Source organism: Zingiber officinale, chromosome 5A (assembly GCF_018446385.1).
Source record: "Zingiber officinale cultivar Zhangliang chromosome 5A, Zo_v1.1, whole genome shotgun sequence".
NCBI lineage: Eukaryota > Viridiplantae > Streptophyta > Magnoliopsida > Zingiberales > Zingiberaceae > Zingiber > Zingiber officinale.
Genome location: NC_055994.1, coordinates 130,225,342 through 130,246,017, shown reverse-complemented (window position 1 = coordinate 130,246,017; position 20,676 = coordinate 130,225,342). Strand labels below are relative to the sequence as shown.

The 20,676-nt window shown below is 34.7% G+C and overlaps 3 protein-coding genes across 3 annotated transcripts; 2 read left to right on the top strand and 1 right to left on the bottom strand.

Moving 5' to 3' along the window:
* Nucleotides 1–18: 18 nt before the first annotated feature.
* Nucleotides 19–10,800, top strand: LOC121981776. Its single transcript, XM_042534488.1, has 6 exons — nucleotides 19–242; nucleotides 2,270–2,340; nucleotides 2,522–2,592; nucleotides 8,577–9,101; nucleotides 9,174–9,264; nucleotides 10,304–10,800. The coding sequence occupies exons 1-6, from the start codon at nucleotides 35–37 to the stop codon at nucleotides 10,388–10,390; spliced, it is 1,053 nt and encodes a 350-aa protein (XP_042390422.1). The 5' UTR covers nucleotides 19–34; the 3' UTR covers nucleotides 10,391–10,800.
* A 151-nt stretch (nucleotides 10,801–10,951) lies between these two features.
* On the top strand, nucleotides 10,952–12,234 carry LOC121981777 (heavy metal-associated isoprenylated plant protein 39-like). Its single transcript, XM_042534490.1, has 3 exons — nucleotides 10,952–11,310; nucleotides 11,444–11,519; nucleotides 11,597–12,234. The coding sequence occupies exons 1-3, from the start codon at nucleotides 11,305–11,307 to the stop codon at nucleotides 12,025–12,027; spliced, it is 513 nt and encodes a 170-aa protein (XP_042390424.1). The 5' UTR covers nucleotides 10,952–11,304; the 3' UTR covers nucleotides 12,028–12,234.
* A 1,333-nt stretch (nucleotides 12,235–13,567) lies between these two features.
* Nucleotides 13,568–17,279, bottom strand: LOC121981775 (zinc finger CCCH domain-containing protein 17-like). Its single transcript, XM_042534487.1, has 10 exons — nucleotides 17,162–17,279; nucleotides 16,507–17,064; nucleotides 16,346–16,441; nucleotides 16,180–16,269; nucleotides 15,998–16,099; nucleotides 15,726–15,872; nucleotides 15,082–15,201; nucleotides 14,898–14,957; nucleotides 14,032–14,129; nucleotides 13,568–13,948 (listed from the first exon to the last, which is right to left on the bottom strand). The coding sequence occupies exons 2-10, from the start codon at nucleotides 16,909–16,911 to the stop codon at nucleotides 13,813–13,815; spliced, it is 1,254 nt and encodes a 417-aa protein (XP_042390421.1). The 5' UTR covers nucleotides 16,912–17,064; nucleotides 17,162–17,279; the 3' UTR covers nucleotides 13,568–13,812.
* Between the last annotated feature and the right edge of the window lie 3,397 nt (nucleotides 17,280–20,676).

Sequence of the window (20,676 nt, the reverse complement as noted above, 5' to 3'; positions counted from 1 at the left end):
CTTGTTCTCAGATATAACCGAATCCGATCCATCCATGAGTCCATCGATCGATCGTCGGCGATTCGATTCGTTTCGCATTGGGGGAGAGAGGGAAGTGATGGCGGACAAACCGAGCCGAGCTCTGGTGATCTACGGCGATGGCCACGCCAAGCTTGTCTCGCCGCTGCACTCCCATCTCCACTCCTTCGCCTCCCGCGCCTCCTGCGGCTTCCTCTCCCTCAGAGATCCTCCCGACGCCCAAGGTAACGCGCGTCGCTTCTTTTCTTGTCCGCCTCATGCAGCAGCGATCGATCCCCGTTGCTTCTTTATCCCTTAGTCAAATCTTCTGTTTTCTCGAGATAAGAGAATTTCCGATGATGATGTGACCAATCTGTAGGAGAGGGCTTAGGGTTGAAAATGAACTGGGATCGATGTTCTGTTGCTCCCCTTTGTTGAAGATCGGTTTTCGCTGTTACTCTTGTCCATTTCAACTGTTCCATGGCTGATGCCGTTAATATACGATTCTCGACTCTACTCTACATGTACATCCTACTCTCAAAGCTCGAACAAAGATTGTTTTGCGAATGAGTGACTTAAATGAGGTGCAGTCTCCTCTGGCAGTTGGATTTTTTAGAACAAAGGAGATGCTCGCCTGAAATGCGTAAAGATAGTTCTTATTACACATTGGTAGGATGACAAAACTGTATTCTAATCTTCATTTATTCCTTTTTTTCTCTGAAGGAAAGTTAAGTGAGTCCCCACGTTTTGGTGCACATGGAGCAGCACATTATCGTTAGTCTAGACCTCATTGTCTAACTCGGATAGTTAATGGTGCACTACAGGCATCAGTTTTCTCTTTCTATAGCTGACGGTTATGTGTGTGTGTATACTGAAATAAAGGTTCTTTATTTACATAAACAGGAAAGAATTTCACGGATGGTTTTGTTTATTCTATTTTTGTATATTGATTAGGAAATTGCTTGAAAAAAAATATATAATAATGTTTACTTGTGCAAATGATGCTCATCTAGTTCTCACATCTTTAGTTTGGTTCTGATTCTAGGGCTATGAGGTGGATGTTTCATGACAAGGTTAAGCCTACTTTAAAATGTTTGATTGTCTGTGCTTATCTGGAAATACCATATTGGAAGTTGTTTAGAAAAAATGTTGTTTTGTCGCTCATAGTACTAGTTTTAGTTGGTAAGTGAGTTCAAAAACAAAAGGAATGACATTTTCCATTTGTCTTGTTTCATCTGTTAAGTGAGTTCATAACCAAATGGCATTGTCCTTTAGTCCTGTCTCATCTGTTTATTGCTTCCCCTAAGCCAATAAACGGATATGAAGATGCAACCTTTTTCTTATTGTGTGGCATTGTTTACATCCAACGGGCCAATAAAGTTCTACTAATAACATGTAGAAGGATGCCATTCAGATTTAGAGCTACAATAGGTTAGAAAGTATTAAAATATCTACACTCCATAACAATCATATGCTTTCTTACTGAAACCTTTCATCCACCTCTCTTATATGTGTTTTACACTTGACACTTAAGCACTAACACGTAGAGTTAGACATTGCATACAAGGGTGACAAGTTGTATTATGTTTGTCATTCAGGTCAATAAAATTTATATGAGATAATATAAAAATATTTAGATATTTTTTTTAAAAAAAAAATAATAAATCTATAAGGTATAAGTTTAATGAACTTAGAGAGTTAAGTTATATAAAATTTTTAATGTTTTAAAATAAATTTTCTATATAAACGGGTCAATTTCTGTCACTCATTTATATATTCGAGTTGCGGTGTATCACTTTAATTTGGTATTGTTTAATATTTCTAGCTCTAATTGCATGATTAATGACTTTTGAACTTTTAGGAAATGAAATGTTGGACACCTAGATCCGTATCTCTGTGTTGGGTAGTCAGTCTCAAAACATAAGAGTAAAGGAATGGTCTAAAATCTGACACTTGCTTCTCTTAGAAAATTTATTCTTTCATTGGCATTAAGGTTCATGGACATGCAATACGCTAGAGATTAGCAGCTAGCCATAATGCAGCTGGTACTTCTAGTTTTTGGTTGTGTTGAGTTATAGTTTGTCATCTTTACAGAGTACTAGAGTATTGAGACACCTATGTGTATGACATTATCTTTTTTTCTGCAAAATGTCTCGCTTTAAAAAGTATACTGTCATCTTCGATCATTCCAATTTTTCTGGTTAAACTTTTTTTTTCTCCGTGTCTTGAAATTTTGTTTCTTAACTTCACTTTTATTGTATATGATTCTCAGAAACAGAAAATGATAGAAGAATTAGAGAGATAGCACAGTTATTGGATGCATATGACTTTAATGCAGCAATGGTGAGATTTTATTGGTAATTTTTGTTCTGCATATTTAATTGAAATACAGGCGGCTTCCATGTATTCATGTTCACATAAAACAAGGCCTAACTTAGAGACCAGAACAAATGAAAAAAAAGGAAAATATAACACAGAGTACCTTTAGATAGACTTTTTACTAGTTTTATTTTTGTCTTTTCAGGAGGGATATCATACAGAACTAAATATCAACCGGGATAACAAAGATTTGCCAGTTCCAGCAATCTCACAAAGGTTAAACATTTTTGTCTACTGACACAATTATTATCATACCCTAATACAACTTGTGATGGGTACATTAGAATATTACAACAATATTCATTCACATAGATATGTAGACACATAATATTAATATCTAAAGATATACCACTTAGAAAGTCTTTGCAAACTCTAAAATAAGTCATTACAATTATTAGATAAGAGAAAGCTAAAAGAAGAAAATAATTGCGCGCGTCTCAGATGAACTTGAACTCCGCCCATGATGACCGGTCCCAAGCCCGGATAAAGGAGGAGGGTTGCGTTAGGTTGCCAGCCAGCGTCAAACTATGACAAATATTTCATGAATGAATCCATTAAACTATTGTGCTAATGCTAGGTTGTTCCCCGGAAGGAACGCGTTGCAGGGTCCGACTGTAACGTCTCGGCAAGGACCGCTACATCTCCAGAACTCGGGTGTAGTGATAAATATGCAAGAGTTCACGTTACAGGGTCCGACTGTAACGTCTCAGCAAGGACCGCTACATCTCCATGAGAACTTGGGTGTAGTGTTAAATAGGCAAGAGTTCTCACACCATAGGTTAGATAAGAACAAATATGATAGGAAAACTAATAATCTAAGATTTGGAACATGGAACATAGGAACTCTCACTGGTAAATCAATGGAGGTAGTAGATATGATGATTAGGAGAAAAATTAATATTTTGTGTGTACAAGAGACAAAATGGACAGGTGAGAAGGCAAAGATGATAGAGAATTCGGGTTTTAAGTTATGGTACACCGGAAAGAGTAGAACAAGAAATGGAGTGGGTATTATTGTAGATAGTTTGTTAAAGGATGAAGTTGTAGGAGTAGTTAGAAAAGGGGATAGAATTATAGCCCTTAAGATAATAGTGGCGAAAGAAACTATGAACATAATTAGCGTATATGCACCACAAGTAGGATTAGATGAAGCTACCAAATTAAGGTTTTGGGAGGACTTAAATGAAATATTACAAAATATTTCACCAAATGAAAGGATTTTAATAGGAGGTGATCTAAATAGGCATGTCGGAGTGAAAAATGAGGAATATGAGAGAGTACATGGGAGCTATGGGTTTGGAACAAGGAATGAGGAAGGGAAAACTATATTAGATTTTGCGATAGCATATGACCTTATATTAGCTAATACGTTTTTTAAGAAAAGAGAAGAACACTTAGTCACATTCAAAAGTGGGAATAATAAATCGCAAATTGACTTTCTTATGGTTAGGAAGAAGGATAGAAAGATTTGTAAAGATTGCAAAGTCATCCCTGGAGAAAGTTTAACTACCCAACATAGGGTAGTAGTGTTGGATATACGCCTTAAACATAGTATCAATATAAAGAAAATATATACAATTCCTAGAATTAAGTGGTGGAAGTTAAAGGATGGGAAGCAACATATATTTAAGGAGAAGATAGAAGTACAAGCATTAGATGAAATATATGATAATTCTAATACAACATGGGATAAGATGGTATCAAAGTTAAAAATAGTAGCTAAGAGTGCCCTCGGTGAGTCAAAGGGGCATGCACCGCTAAGTAAAGAATCTTGGTGGTGGAATGAGAAAGTACAAGAGAAAGTGAAGGAAAAACGAATAGCTTATAAGGAATTATATATTTGTAAGAATGAGGAAAACTTAAAAAAATATACAATAGCTAAGAAAGTGGTGAGTGAAGCAAAAAATGAAACTTTTGAACTGTTATATCAAAAATTGGATACAAAAGAAGGGGAAAGAGACATTTATAGAATAACTAAAGTGAGAGAAAGAAAAATAAGAGATCTTAGTCAAATAAAATGTATTAAAGATGAATGTAATAGGGTATTAGTAAGCGATGGAGAAATAAAAGAGCGGTGGAAGAGGTATTTTCATCAACTTTTTAATGAAGGTTTAGGAGACCAACTTAACTTGGGTAATTTAATTAGGTCAAATGAGCATCGAAATTTTAATTTTTATCGTAGAATTCAAACTTCAGAAGTAAAACAAACTTTAAATGAGATACACAATGGAAAAGCCGTTGGACCAGATGATATTCCGATAGAGGTGTGGAAGTGCTTAGGGAAACAAGGTATTGAATGACTTACAAAATTATTTAACATGATATTGAAAACGAAAAAAATGCTTGATCAATGGAGGATAAGTACTCTAGTTCCCTTATATAAAAATAAGGGAGACGTACAAAATTGTGCAAACTATAGGGGTATTAAACTAATGAGTCATACTATGAAACTTTGGGAAAAAGTAATAGAAAAAAGATTAAGGAAGGAGATCACAGTGATAGAAAATCAATTTGGGTTTATGCTTGGAAGGTCGACAATAGAAGCTATACATCTTCTTAGACAATTAATTGAAAAATATCGGGAGCAAAAACAAGATCTACACATGGTATTCATTAACTTAGAAAAAACGTATGATAGAGTTCCAAGAGAAATTATATGACGAATTTTAGAAAAGAGAGGTGTTAGCGTAACATATATTAAACTAATTAAGGATATGTACGAGGATGTAACGACTAGAGTAAAGACTTCAGGCGGAGTAACTGAAACATTTCCAATAAAGATAGGGTTACATCAAGGATCAGCTCTAAGTTCCTATCTTTTTACACTAATTATGGATGAACTCACTGCGTACATTCAAGACACAGTACCGTGGTGCATGTTGTTTGCAGATGATATTATTTTGGTAGATGAGACACGTGAAGGAGTAAATGCTAAGCTAGAATCTTGGAGGGAAACACTAGAAGGGAAAGGTTTTAAGCTTAGTAGATTAAAAACAGAATATATGGAATTTAAGTTTAGCAATATTAGAAGTAATGAAATAATTATTAAGATAGGAGAGGACGAGTTGCCTGGAACCGAGCGATTTAAATATTTAGGATCATTTTTACAAAATGATGGAGGGATTGAGAGAGATGTCTTACATAGAATACAAGCAGGATGGGTGAAATGGAGAGGAGCGTCGAGTGTTTTATGTGACCGTCAAGTACCTCTTAAACTTAAAGGTAAGTTCTATAAAACCGCAGTTAGACCTGCTATGTTATATGGAGCTGAATGTTGAGCTATGACTCGAGCACACGAGCAGAAGATGAGAGTTACAGAGATGAGGATGTTAAGGTGGATGTGTGGACATACAAAGATGGACAAAATAAGAAATGAGAGCATTAGAGAGAAAGTCGGAGTTGCATCTATTGAGGGAAAACTCCGAGAGACACGTTTAAGATGGTACGGACATGTACTTAGACGACCAATAAATGCTCCAGTTAGGCGATGTGAAACTATGATAAATATACATATCAAACGAGGAAGAGGAAGACCAAAAAAGACTTGGTTAGCAATAATAAAACAAGATAAAATATATTTAAATATAAATGATGATATAATAGGAGATAGAGCTCAATGGCGTAAAAGGATTCATACAGCCGACTCCACCTAGTGGGAAAAGACTTGGTTGTTGTTGTCTCAGATGAACTTGCTCTCCTTTGCAGCTAGCTTGCTAGGCCACTCACTAGATTTGAAATTTTTTTATCAAAGCAATTGGCATCAGCACTATGTAGAAGTTGGATTTCTCTATGTCAAGTCAAAACAATAATATAGTAAATGTATCAATTAAGAAAAAACATGGAGGTGTAAGAGTAAAGCAATTATTGTATATCTTTGAGAAACTCCCTTTGAGCAAGATATCACCTGTCACAGTGTACTTCACCGTTGTCCTCATTGGGACAATGAACCACCCCCTTTAAGTCTTTAATGGGACCACCACATGACACAGTATGAGCATACATATATTATGTGGCTAAATATGTTAGTATGCTAACACAATAATGCAATAATTATTATTAAGGATATATGTATAAAGAATGAGAAAAGCAAAATGATGCTACTCTATGACAATTGATGCAGAATTCAATTAAGGTTATAATTGGTTTGACTAGAATTAAACAGAATTAGATAAGAACCTCAGTAGTCTCTAGCTCAGGTGATCCGGAATTTTATGCAAATTCAATTTATGATTTACTGATAAAAAATTTTATGTTTAATGAAACAAAAATCTATTAAGATCAAAATCTATGTAGCAAACTGTAATCAGAATAAAATTCAGGTTAAATGAAATTAATTCTTTAGTTCTACATAACTCCTAGAATTGTTCAGAGAGGAAGCCAAATTTAGATTGTAACTAAAACCTAAATAATTAGTTACCAGAACTAATTTATAATATTATAATAATTATTTTAAAAAAAAAAAAGCAGTAGCATGTAGTGGATCGGAATTTACCAATGCAGGCAGCATTAAAAGAGCAGATAAGGTAAGCATACAGTGCACTGGTTGGAGCTTTATATAGCCCAGTCCAACACTTTAAAAGACCAAAACCACACGGGGCAAAAACAGCAAGTCTTTGTTGTGACGTCGCATGCACACAAAAAGAATTTCGACAAAAATGAGCAGATAAGGTTGCATGCACACAGATAGGATTTGAACGCAGAGATTAGAATAGCACATAGCATACAGACTTATCTGCCGAGCATCCTGAAAATTTCCTGCAAGACGGCCTTGTTGCCACATATACACTAAGTGTGGACGAATTCTGTCCAGATGGGTGATCATTTCCCGCACATTTGCTCAGCCATATGACATATAGCCAACCTTTTGCATCAGATTGTTGCTGGCCCTTCCGGTCCTTTGCCTCACCTTAATCCATCCTCAGGTTTTGAACGAGAAAATTCATCCCCACTAATGGCAATTTTATTTGGAACTATCCTCTGTCCTTCCACTGCCATGGCGCCATTAGACACCTGAAGAAAAGATGATAAACAAGTTCAAGCTGCTAGTTGGTCATAACTGCAGACCATTTACTCAAATGTCTTATGAAGCAGAAGCAGCATACAGTTTAAAAATTTGATGACATAATGACAGTACCATATTGCCATTATAATTATGTTAACTAGTTAATCTGACTGCAACTATGTTAATTATTTAATCCTACTTCATTAGTCTGAATTATTTTCACAAATTAGTCTGAATTAATTGGCAGCAATTCTCTGAAATTAAATAGAATAACTCAAGATTAATCAATTAATCTGGACTATCTACTTTCTCGTTTGATTTTAGTGAAATCAATTAACCTTGATTAAATTCTGTGTCACAAAGAGATTTAACTATCATAGAACGTTTCTATTAATCAATAGAGTACGATCCATCCTTTATTATTGTCCATACTTATTTTCTTAATAATTGTAATTACTCTTATATTGTCATACCTGAACACTCGTTTAGTGTCACGATGTGAGAATTTAGAACCATTCATAGTATATGTTCTGTTGTGGTCCATTCAAGTTGTTGACTGTGGCAACAATACGGTTTGTAATCTCAATGAGGACAATGGCTGATTGTGGTAGGTGTGTATATTGCTCCAAATGAGCATGAGAGTTTCTCCATAGACCACACAGGTTGTAAGTTTGCGTTCTATGATCTAATATTTGTGTTCATGCATATGGTGCTTTGCTCTTATTCCTTGATGCTTCTTCTTAATTCGCCTTTATTTTATTTGACCTCTTACATTTATTTTATAACTGTTCTGACCTTGACTTGAGGGGAGCCCACTCAACCTTGATGCTGACCCATGTTGGTTTAATAATTCTTTTTAAATTTTAATGAGCAGCCTAGTGTGCGGGTTGAAAGAAGAGCAAGGTCGTCAGAGAGGTTGTTGCGTTCTTCTTTTATCTTAGTCTTATGTCATAAATGCGACAATGACTTATTTTTGTACTTTTACTTTCTATGCACTATGTTTTAAATATTATTATCATCTTTAACTATGCTCAATACCCTTGATGTCTACATATTTTATGTGGATGGCAATTGCAGTATTATCCTAAAGAGCACATTATTATAAGGTGTTTTGGGTGTATCAATTACAAAATTTCTTACTACTTACTCTTATAATAATTCTTTAATGTGAAAATAGACTATCTTTATGATTATTCAGGTTTATGGATCTCAGAGCTGCCATGTTTACTAATTGCCCCATTGTCGGATCTTTTGCTTCAAATCTTGGATTTAGTGTTTCACAATTTTCTGATTTGATCAAGAGGATTCATGCTAGTGTTGATCCCAATGGAAATTTTGATAGCAATGCTATCGGGTTAGAATTGCTGAAGCTTCTAGGATTTTTAGATGGAGAAGTTCTTGAAGATTATGATTTTGATTTGGTGTTTTTGCACATCACACCAGATCATAAATTAAATGATGAGAAAAATGGGAAGGTCATCAGCACCGATATTAATTTTTTCAACAAATTAGTAGGTGGGGTAGTGAATGTTGCTCATCCTGGATCACTGGTGGCTTCTCGTCTACACTTTTCTGTTGTGTTAAGTTATGGTGCTGTTTCTGGTGGAGACCAGCATTTCTCCTTGAATCTGAACTCATTTGCAGAAACAAATTCTGATCTATTGTTACTTCGTCCTCGCCAAAGCTACACCATGAAAGGCGGAAACATATTGCCTGACATCAGGTTTAAGTTATTTTTGACACCTTTACTTAAATATGGTTAGGAAGTTGTTTATCACCTATCAGATAATTGCAGGCATCACCATCCAATGTTGATTGCACAGTGGCAGGAGGGTGTAACTCGCCGGGATATGGCCATGAGATTCTGTTTTGATGATTTCAGGGAGGTAAAAAAAATGCTTTGCTAAAGAACAATGTTTTATATCAGCTAATTGAGTTCATTGCAATTTGTTTATTTATTGATACTCACAATTTTTTGATATTATCTAGGGCTAAGTTGACTCTATTGAAAATAATGTTTTCTTATATGTCTGTCTTTTATTTTTTAGTTTTAGAATTAAAAGAAGATTCTTAGAAATACTTTTAGATAATAATTAAAAAAAATAGTATAGTAACTATAATCTTTTATTTTTTTAGTCTTGGAATATACTAAATAACTTGTATACTCTTAAGTGAAAAAAAATCTTCGTCCCACTTGTATTCAAATAAGTTATTATTTTTGCAAGATTTCGTAGATTAATATCTTGGATGTTTTTTGTCTTTTCCTAAGTCATTAATGGGGTGACTCTCTTTATTTTTTTTAAACAAAAGGCTACCTTTTTTTACTTTGTTTTCTTATTTCGAGCAAACATACATAGTTTAAATCAAAATATTTAAATACAAATTGCTGAATGTTCCGGGAGGCAAAAAACTGATATTTGATTTTAATTGGGAGTTTAGAATTTAGATTAAAGTTTGATGATTTTAAAGACAAACTGTTGAATTTCTTGATTCTTGTTTATGGAGAAACAAACCTTTCCAGTGATTTTGTGCAGAACAAATGCCAGTGATATGCAAACTTTTGATAAGCTTGAAATTGATTTTGATCTTCTGCTGAAAATTAAAATGATTTTTAACAGAATAATGTGATGTTGCTTAAAATAATTTATTCTTTGAAAAAAAAGAGGAATGTCTGTTTGATATTTAGAAAGAGGGATGCAGATTAGACACTTGTCTGCAATTATTAGTTTCAAACATGGATTTCTTTGTGCTTAAACAATTCTTCATTCTGAACGGCCTCTTTGGACTATTTAGTTTGTTGAATATTTCATCTTTATGCAAACACATCAACTTACTGAATTACACTGTATCCTTTGATAGGCTATTTAATATCTATCCTCTTAACTGATCTGCAACTTGACATTTGCTTTCATTCTTGTGGTGCAGCGAGGAGGTAATCTCGCAATACTTGCTGATCGGTTTCTCTATGAGGTGGCATTTAAGCTTTGGAAAGCACCTAAATACGGAGCTTGAATTCAACATACTTTTGGTTCAGTACTGGCTTCTTAAAGAGACGTGTTGCTAGGACTTCTTCTAACTATACCATTGAGGCATCATGTTGCCTAGTCCTCAGTCCTGTATCAGATCAATGGAGCTTGTGTCTCATGATCTCCATGAACTACATGTTTGGTTATATTCCGTATGGCAAGACATAAAACAAAAGAGTTTTCTCTAGTTTGTTCTAATGAACTCATGAGTCAATGATAACCAAATTAAGCCCTCCTGCTTTACCAACTTAAGATTGCTATCAGAAGATAGCCCGTGAGTTAAAGAGTTGGTTAAATGGGAGCTAGTGTTTCTTGGTTCATTACGTCTTGTTTCTTAAATTCTCTTCCAGAACAATTCGAGCTTACTGCAATGGTAACAACACTCTTTTCAGTGAATTTATGGGCCTTATGTCAACATTTCTTATCTTGTAGTGAAATCTGCATGAGCTTTTGGATTCTTGCATTGTTGGGAGATTGGATCAAAGACATGATTCAGGAGCTATATATGCCAGAGAACTTATCCCCACAACAGTATTTGTTATTATTATGGTTGTTAATGATACCTTACAGGTGCAAGGAAGGTGCAGAGATGGTGGAAGTATTTGTCATTGATTAATTTTCATGAGACAGAAAGTTCACTTTGCCTATTGAGTTTACCAAAAGTATTTTTTTTCGCTTTCACACAGTTTAAATCTTCCAGCAGAAGATTGAATTATTTTTTAGTGCATCTCCATGCACAAATACTAGTGTTTTCTTTTCTATGGACAACTTGATTCCTAAAGTGACAAAACAACCACCACTTTAGGACAGCCACACTATAAAAATGTTTCTTTCATTCCATTCCATTCCATTCTACTTTCTGCTTATTCATTGGGACTCTTTACAACTCTCGTACAGGGGATGAAGGTCAGTTTATCTTCCCTTTTTTTTTTCTGAATGAAGTCAATCTTATAGAGATTAGTGCTTGATGAAATTGTGTCTGCATCTCAAAAATGGCATATTTTCTTCCATGTTCTAATTATCTGAGCTTCTTTTGCAGAAAATTGTACTTAAATTGGAGCTAAATGATGTCAAGGATAAGCAGAAGGCCATGAAGGCTGTCTCCATCCTTCAAGGTACCTCACCTCCCTCTTTTCCACCATGTTGTGTCTTTGATCTATTTCTACAAACTATATCACATTTTTCTACACAGGGATTGATTCAATCAGAATCGATACGAATGCGAAAACAATGACAGTGATCGGATCGGTTGACCCCGTGAGCGTCGTCACAAAACTGAGAAAATTTTGGCACACAAACATAGTCTCAATTGGACCTGCCAAGGAGGAGAAGAAGGAAGAGCCAAAGAAGGAGGAAGCAAAGAAGGAAGAAGCAAAGGAAGAGAAGAAAGAGGAGGCCAAGGAGGAGTCCAAAAAGGAAGAGATCAAAGAAGAGGCCAAGAAAGAGGAGGCTATGAAGGAGGTGCCCAAGAAGGAGCCCCTCGAGTCACAAATGACACCAGAGTTTGTGAATCCATACAAATTTTACTACTATCCTCCCATGAACTACAATCCTTACCCAACCGCACAGTATTACTATGTTCCCAGTGCTCAGGACAATCCAAACTCCTGCAACATCATGTGATCAACAGCAACAAGAGAAGATGGCCGGCCACTCTGTATTACTTTGGTATGAAGCTGGGCCATTGCAACAGAGAATTGTAGCAGTGGACATCTAAAGGTGGAGAGATTGTTGTAATGATAGGAGAATAAGTGAGGTTGTAATTAGTGTAAATCTCAATGCTGAAGCTTTTCAGCAGAAATGGACTTCGAGTAGTGTATTGTTGGGATACCTAACTATGCAACCACCAACATGAACTGATCGAAACTGCAAAACCACACGCATAAACTAAATGAAGATATTCGGTGAAGTTAAATAGCGTTACTTGTAATTTAATAGGTAGAGATATGAGGCAGCAATCAATCTCTTCAGGTTGCAATCTCACATCATGTTTTCTTGGCGCTTAAGATTCCCATGACGAAAGAATAAGCAGATAATATAGAAAACGAGCCTACGTGGTAGGACTGTCCATCCTCATTGAAAGCTAGCGGAGTGGCTTTCACTGAGGATGAGGAGGATGATAGGAACCCTGATAAGGAGGAATGTTAGCCTAAGCAACTCTTCGATGAAGCCAGGCTGAAATCGACTGTGCTTCGCCAAGCATTTGATCTGCAAAAGTACAAGAGTCCAAGAGCGGCATACGTGGAATCATTGACAGAAAGTTTTAGTGATAAGACAGGAGCGTGGATTGTTTGTTTTTCTTCGAAATTATTAAACTTTTTGTCAACGAGGCCCTATCTGAAACTCAGAGGTAGGCGGACGCATCATTGCGCTAGCAAAGGCTGAGCCGTGATTCAACTGCAGCTTTGCCCCAGAAATCTAGTTTAGAGATTGCGTCTGCAGAGGCTCGATTGAACAGCAGCTTTTCCTGGAGAACTTTCTTCGGCAATTTGACTAAAAGCGTATTTAAAATTGTAAAATTTTTAAAAGATATATTTAACCTTTTAAAATTTTCACACTTATTCTTATTTTACTCGTTGCGTCAATCCTTGTGGTGTTATATTTAAAGAACAATATTTACTGTAATGTTGAATTTCAAATAACAATTCAAAGAACACATTCAGTATGATGCTGATTTATACACCACCAAAGTGATATTATTTTTGAAATGTCCATTATAAATTATAGTGTTAATTTTTAAAATACAGCACCATAGTAATATTGTTTTTGAAATCTAATATACAGTGATATTTTTACCACAATGAAATTTTTTAAATGCAGCATTATAATAATTGATAGGAGGAATAAAATGAAAAATAAATAGGCCCTTTTAAAAAATCTAAAAATTAAGTAAGCTTTTGAAAAATCTGCACCCTTTATCAATTGTTGAATTTTCTTTCATCAAAGAGTCCCAATACATCTCTTTGTTTTTTGTTTTCAAATCCAACTCTGAAGCCTTTGAAATTATATTTGCTGATAGATTTGCTATTGCACAATCATGATGTATTTGATCCCCTGGCAATATATTAGAAAAGCCAAATATCTTTGTTTACGCATTAAGATCCAGCTAATGCAAGTCCAGAAAGCATTTACACATTAATCGTTTTCTAAAAAACTCAAGAACTTGCTGAACTACATCCAGATGCACAATTTTATTATAAGAATCAAATCCAGTGTCGACACGCACGATTATGATTACACAATCGGCTGGTGATGATGATCAATAATCAGCAAACAAATATGACGTATTAGCATCCTCTTTCAAACCAAATAAATGATCGATTTGTCCGCAGCATCAAAATTGGCAGCTGACTTCTTAAGACTAAAACAAATCGTTTATATATTACAAAGTAAGACCTAGAACAACTATTAGTTATTCTGTTTTGTTGACCATCGCCACACCTTCAACTCGCCTGTTCCATCTCCAGTGAAAAATAAGCCACCAGGTCCAATTTGTATCGCTCTCATCTCTTCTTTTGAAAATATCTTACCTCGCTCACTGAACCTAAAATGAGCAGATAGGTTAAAATCACAGTAGGTATCAATAAATTGTACTTTAGCTTTAATGTTATGACGTTGTGTGCTTACGAAGGCAGGTCGTAAACCCGTATGATATTATCGTTACAAGAACATAATATGACAGGTTTTCCTTCCGTGTCAAGCATGCCACATAAGGCAAGTACGCCCTGAGAGATGGTGGAAATTGTTAGCACAGGAAGCTCAAGGAAATATTGTACTCCTACTGATGAGAAAGTATCTGAGAGTATATCATAACATATAAAGGAGAGCCATCATCCAATAAGAGAGGTTTGGATGAGGATGAAGATGAAGCAGAAAACAAATTGAAGCATTCATGCAGTAAAGAAATTCAATCTCTACTTGAAAAATTGGGTTATGCAAAAATTGCTAGCTTACAACATAACTAGGCCCCGATATTTCTATTCTTTGAGATGCCTAAGTGACGAGATCATTTCCTGTATGTGTATTGATCATCTTCTCTCTTCTTATACATCCACATCACCACATGAAAGCCATGTATGCCATGAAATCAGAGGTAGTTCCAAACAGTTCTTAAATGGGAAAAGGTTTGCTTTTTCTAATTGAAGTTAATTTATGTTACAGAATAAGAAGCTATCTTTATAAGAAGCTGTTAATTTATGTTACAGAATGAGTTGTGTCAAATTTTTATCATGTTACTTTATGCTACAGAATAGGTTATCATTCAAATTGACGATACTCTATGTTACAGAATAAGAAGTTGTCTTTCTAAAAAGGGCAGCTTGGTGCACGAAGCTTCCGCCAATGCAGGGTCTCAGGGAAGAGTCTATCGTACGCAGCCTTTCTCGTTGATGTTAATTTATGTTGCGGGGTAATAAAAGAAAAATCATTATAAAGCATGCAGGCAGTTATTTCATGCAAATTTAATCAAAGTTTACTAATGCACAGGTGGTTACATGTTCCTCCTCGTGAGTGTATGTCACTTCCAGATTCCCACTTTCTGTTGCAACCCAAACCTGCACACAACAGTATGCAATCAAGAACAAGATCAGGTGTTTTATCTAAGAATCTAGGAATGAGATAATAGAAATAAGATGACAACAAAGCACTGACATAAGAAAAATAAATTAATAAGATAACCTTGATTGTATTATCCAAAGAAGAAGACAATAAAAAATGATCCCAACAAAGCACTGACATAACAACAGATGTGTGATCAGTGAGGGTCTGAAGGCATTGGAATGTTGCTAGGTCCCACACCTGAAGAAAAGGAAATTTTGCTATTCAGAATGCTTATTTACCTCATGGAGAAAATTAATCACAAAACAATCATGTTAAAAAAGAAGACAGTGACTTGAAATTACGAAGGATGATATCAATTTTTTGAGTATGCAATTTCTTAAAGAATTTCAACTTTGATAATTTGAAGGTGAATTTGGAGAAAGGAGATTCTGCCTATTGTTTTCCAAATTTAAAAAAGTTACGAGTCTAGTTATGGTAAATCATAGTTGTAGTCTGTGTGCATCTATTCATAGGCATGTTCAAAAATACATCAGATACTATATTTCTATTTTCAAGGTCTCAAACTATTACATTGCATATAACAATAAATGTACCAAGTTGATAGGTGTAAGAACCTTTCAAAGCTTACTTAGGTGTAGGATTTGGGCCTACAATTTAATATAACTTTATTTGGCCTAGCTTATCATTAGAAAACAAACCTAGATTGTCCTAATCTGATAATCAAAGTACAAATGCTACCAAATAATTGTTCAAGTCCATACTTTTATTGAATTATCCATAGAACCAGAGTAAAGCTTCATGGCCCCTGCAACTAGAGAAACTACTGCAAGTCGATGACCAGAGAGGGAAGCAGCAGGTTCAAAGACATTCCCGGCAGCACTGAACTTCCATGCCAATATACGTGCATCCTGCACAAAGTTAAGGCATATTTGAGCCATATTCAGAACTTATATCAAGTCATATAGATATCATGAACAACATAAAGTAGAAAATGGAAGTGTAACTAATGATGTCAACAAGAAAAGGAGCGCACCTGTGTTCCAGCAAACAGCAAACCATTGCCAACGGTTAAAGAGTAAACTTGTCCAATAGGACCATCAAGGCTTTGATCTGTTACTGTTTGTGTGTTCCATGCCTGAACCAACATGCAAACAAATCCATTACTTCAACATTGCCCTATATGAAGTGACTGTGACGTATCCTAAAAGCTCTAACCTTGACAGCATTTGAAACCCCGATAAATAACCAAGGACCTTCACTGATCATACATCCAACCTCACTTCCCATGTTGATGACCCCAACGCACTTCCATAAACATGCAAGAGTCAGGCACTGCGATTCCATTTCCAATGTGACAAAAGAGATTGAAGAGCATTAATACCTGCCCAGTTTGAGTATCCCAAACCCGAACAGACTCATCCTTACTGCAAGAGTAGAGCTTATCAGACCCTGAGGGCAGAGCGATACCAGTCACTACCTATCAGAATATTCAGACGATCAGCCACTGGAAACAAGAAAAGCAAAACAAAACAAAAGGACCACCTTTTGATGCCCCTGGAGTTGGGTCAAGAGAGAGAAGCTGTCGCTCATGAACCACGTATGCAGGAACCGGCACCTCTCCCCGTAACTACAATTCCCAGCGAGGAAGTAATTGCAGACCTTGTCGGGCGCCTTGCCACCCGCTCGGCCCTTGCCCCACTTGGAGGGAGGCGCACCTGCAGAGGCAGGATTTCTAGACGCGTGCCCTTGTTGGTGCCCCCGCTTTGCAGGCCCGTCAGTGGGCATGTGCTCCGGCAGCTCGCTATGGAGAAAGGCGCACGGGTGACGGTTGCAACGCCCCGCCCGCCAGTGGAAGCATACCTTGTTAACTCTCTCGGGAACCTGCGACGTCCCCGGCCGCTGGTAGGCCCTCCTGTTTCCGTACCGATCAGCCGATTCGAAATCCATCAAGCGAACCAACACAAAACCCTAGATATCAACGAGATCCGGCGAGACGCCACAAACAGGATCAGGACCAATCCAGATGGCAAAGCCACAGAAGATGATCCTCGGACGTCCAAAAATAACGAGGGATAGTCAGATTCCCCGTAAAACCCTAGACTGAAGACGAAAAAAAAAAAGATAAAAAAGAGGAATAAGAACTCGAGATTGGAGAGATGCATCGAAGAACAAGAACGATGAATCGATCGACGCTCACCGATGATCCTGTTCTTCCTTCCTCTTGGACTGGGCTCCCTCGCCGGAAGAGGTCGAGCAGCCAGCGGCCCAGCGACGAGGGGGGAAAATCGAGTATCTTAATTTGTGCGATTCTTTTATGCGCGTGTTGTCTTGGATGATACGAAGACGTGCCAAGCACGTGCAATTTTTTAATTAAACATTTCAAAACAAAATAATAAATATTAAAAGGTAAAATTAATTTATTAATATTATAAATCCAGCGGAAAACCCATCCAACGAGAAAACTATCTGTACTGTTTGATCAGGGGAATATAATAACACAGTGGGCAATCTTTGAACTATCTCGCACAATTCACTGCTGTAGCTAACAAAGCACTATGCTTGCTATTCGGGTCTGCAATACGACCGTTGTGTGTATTCAATTAAGAGATTCTTGGATGATTTTTATTGATTTTTTTTAATGATAAATATTTATGGAATCAATTTATTTTTTAGAATTTTGTATAGTTGTGAAAAGAATTTTATGAGATTCTATAGATTTTTTTTAAAATTTTTACAGATATTTATAAATTGTTTTATGAAAATTTATGAATTTATGAGAAAGAAAAATTCATTTCGTTATTACTAATACGATAAATATTACTTTACATTCAATTCACTATTGTATCTCTTCATGCATTCACATTTGCTCGTTATTGTTCTTAAGTATCAGATAATTGATCAAAACAATCGATACCATGAACTTATTATGGTAACGATGATGAAATTTCATTATCTGATTCAACTAGAAATTCATCAAGACGATACTCCTTACGAAAAAAATTATGCAATCCGATATAAGCCAAATTTTTATAATAAAAATTTTATTTTAAAAAAGATCGTAAACTTAAAAAAAATTAAAGAAAAATTAAAAAACGGTAAACAAAAAAAATGATAAACTAACAAAAATCGTAAACTTAAAAAAAAATTAAAGAAAAAAATTAAATTAAAAAAAAAGTAAAGTAAAAAAACGTAAAAGTTAAAAAAATCATAAATAAAAATAAAACGTAAAGTAAATAATTTTTTTTTAAAAAACCTAAACTAAAAAAAACATAAATTTCAGAAAAAAATGTAAACTTTAAAAATAAAAAAATAAAGAAAAACATAAAATTCAAAATAATAATAATAATAAAAAAAAAGTTCGAAAAAAAATATGTATAGTTAATTTTGTACCAGAGAATAACACACTCCTGAAGTAATCTCTATGTAGACCATCGACGTGATCAAGATGGTGAAGGAATAACATCGAGAACAATGTTAAATTTGATAAAGGTGGTGAAGGAATAACATCGAGAACAGTGTTAAATTTGATTAAGGTGGTGAAGATTCTTTGTTGAATATGCATCAAGTTAGATTATGTACTATTGTATTGGTAGGTTTTGGACATGATTCAAAGAAATAATCAAAATCGAGGAGCGGAAAGAGAAATAACTTATTCGTAAAAAAATAAAATGATTTGAGTTTATAGAAATCTTAAGGGTGGGGAGAAGACTTTTTATTTTATATTTAAACTTATACCAAGTATTTTGGAGAGCTCTGATTGGTTAAAACTTATATCCAAGTAATTTTAAAAGAATCCATTAAAATCTATTAAAATTTTGAATACCAAAAGATTTTCATAGTTTTAAAAAATTAAGTTTGAATACCACATGACTTTTTAAAACTCAATAAAAATCTAATTTGGATAATATTAGATTTCTATAGAATTTATAAAAGTCTAAATTGAATACACCTAGACTTTTAAAATCCACAAAAGTCATTCAAAGTAATTAAAAGTCCAATATTGAATACATCTCCTAAAAATTTACATGATCTCATTTTTTTATAAAATTCTTAATTTCACAAATATTTTATTATTATTACAATGGATAAAATCATAAGATTTTGAATTTTTACATTTTAAATTTATTTTTAGTACGTATGTTGTCTTCAATATCTCTTAATTTCTAACATTTTCTTATTATGTTTCTTTTTCGTTGGTAACACTTTCTCCTTTAATTAATAAAAAACATGAATTAGAAATTTTTTTAACTTAACCATATAATGTAAAATAAAAATGTTATTTTTTTTTGTTCCGCTTCTTCTTCTTTTCTAACTCTCCCTTTGTGATTCTCTCACTCGTTGATATGGGAAAAGAGAAATCGTACCTAACACTGACACTGTCATACTGATCCGATTAATGATAGTACGCCTCTTGCTTGATTAAATTCAAATGCAACGTCTCATCAAAATGGAGGAATTTATTATTTTCGAGCAATAACGAATCAGATATCTCTACTATTTCCTTGATATATATTAAGTTTAACTTTTATTTAGATGTATTTACGGTCATAAATTGTTCGATTTTTTCTTAACTTCATGATGACAAAAGATGATTCACTCTCCCTAGCGCCTCCATCACCATGAGCTCGTCCCCAGGTCAACACGGAAGAGATAAATCACAGATGACTACTAGTCTTGGGCAGTTGAATAGTGCATGGGGAAAGATAGACATCCAAACTACTAGCCGGAATTTAACCTCCAGACCTTAGCCAACTGTTTATCCTAAGGGAATCCTTTTATTTTCATCCTATCATTTATAACTATTCTGATTTAGGTGATAAAAAAAAGGTAGCCCCGTGCACGAAGCTCCCACCATGCAAGGTCTCGGGGAAGGATCCATTGTACGCAACCTTATCTTACTTTTTGCAAGAGGCTGCCCGTCATGTAAAGTCTCGGGGAATGATCCATTGTACGCAACCTTATCCTGCTTTTTGCAAGAGGCTGTTTTCAAGATTTCAACCCGTGACTTTTTAGTCACATGGCAATAACTTTACCATTGCGTCAAGACTTTCCTTCAATTTAGATGATAAAAATTATAATTTATTTTTTCTTTTACTATGTGCATAAAAGCCTCATTTAATTCTTGATAAATAATAATAAATAATAATGACTAATTTAGTTTCGATACAATTTTTATTTTCTAAAGATTGTGATGATGATGAGTTAAGCACAAGAGCATGATTTTTTTTTTTTTTTTTTTATTTATTTTTTTCCTTGTACTTACGTGGGTACGATGAGGAGTTAAACACAAGAACATTATTTTTTCTCCATATTTCATTTAAGTAATTAAATATATTTAAAAATCTTTTTCCCTTTTTAAACAAGTTTAAATACTTGACTAAATAAATTATTCATTTATTATCCCCTTGAGATATATTATTATATCTAATAATAATACATAATATTGTAAAGTTTATATTTCTCTAAATTAGGTTATTAAAATTTAAATATAAAAAATTAATTAATAATGTTATACCTCAAAAAGTGAGAAAAATTAAATTTTATGTAAAAATTTATTTTTCAAAATTAATATTTTAAATTGTTATTTTTTTAAAACCACTGTTTTCCATCCACCCGAGTTAGTACTTTAATAAACTATAATTTGTTTGAATATAATTTAAGGATCAGCATTTGTTTATGGCAAGAAGAAGCAGAAAGTCGAGCAATAAGTCG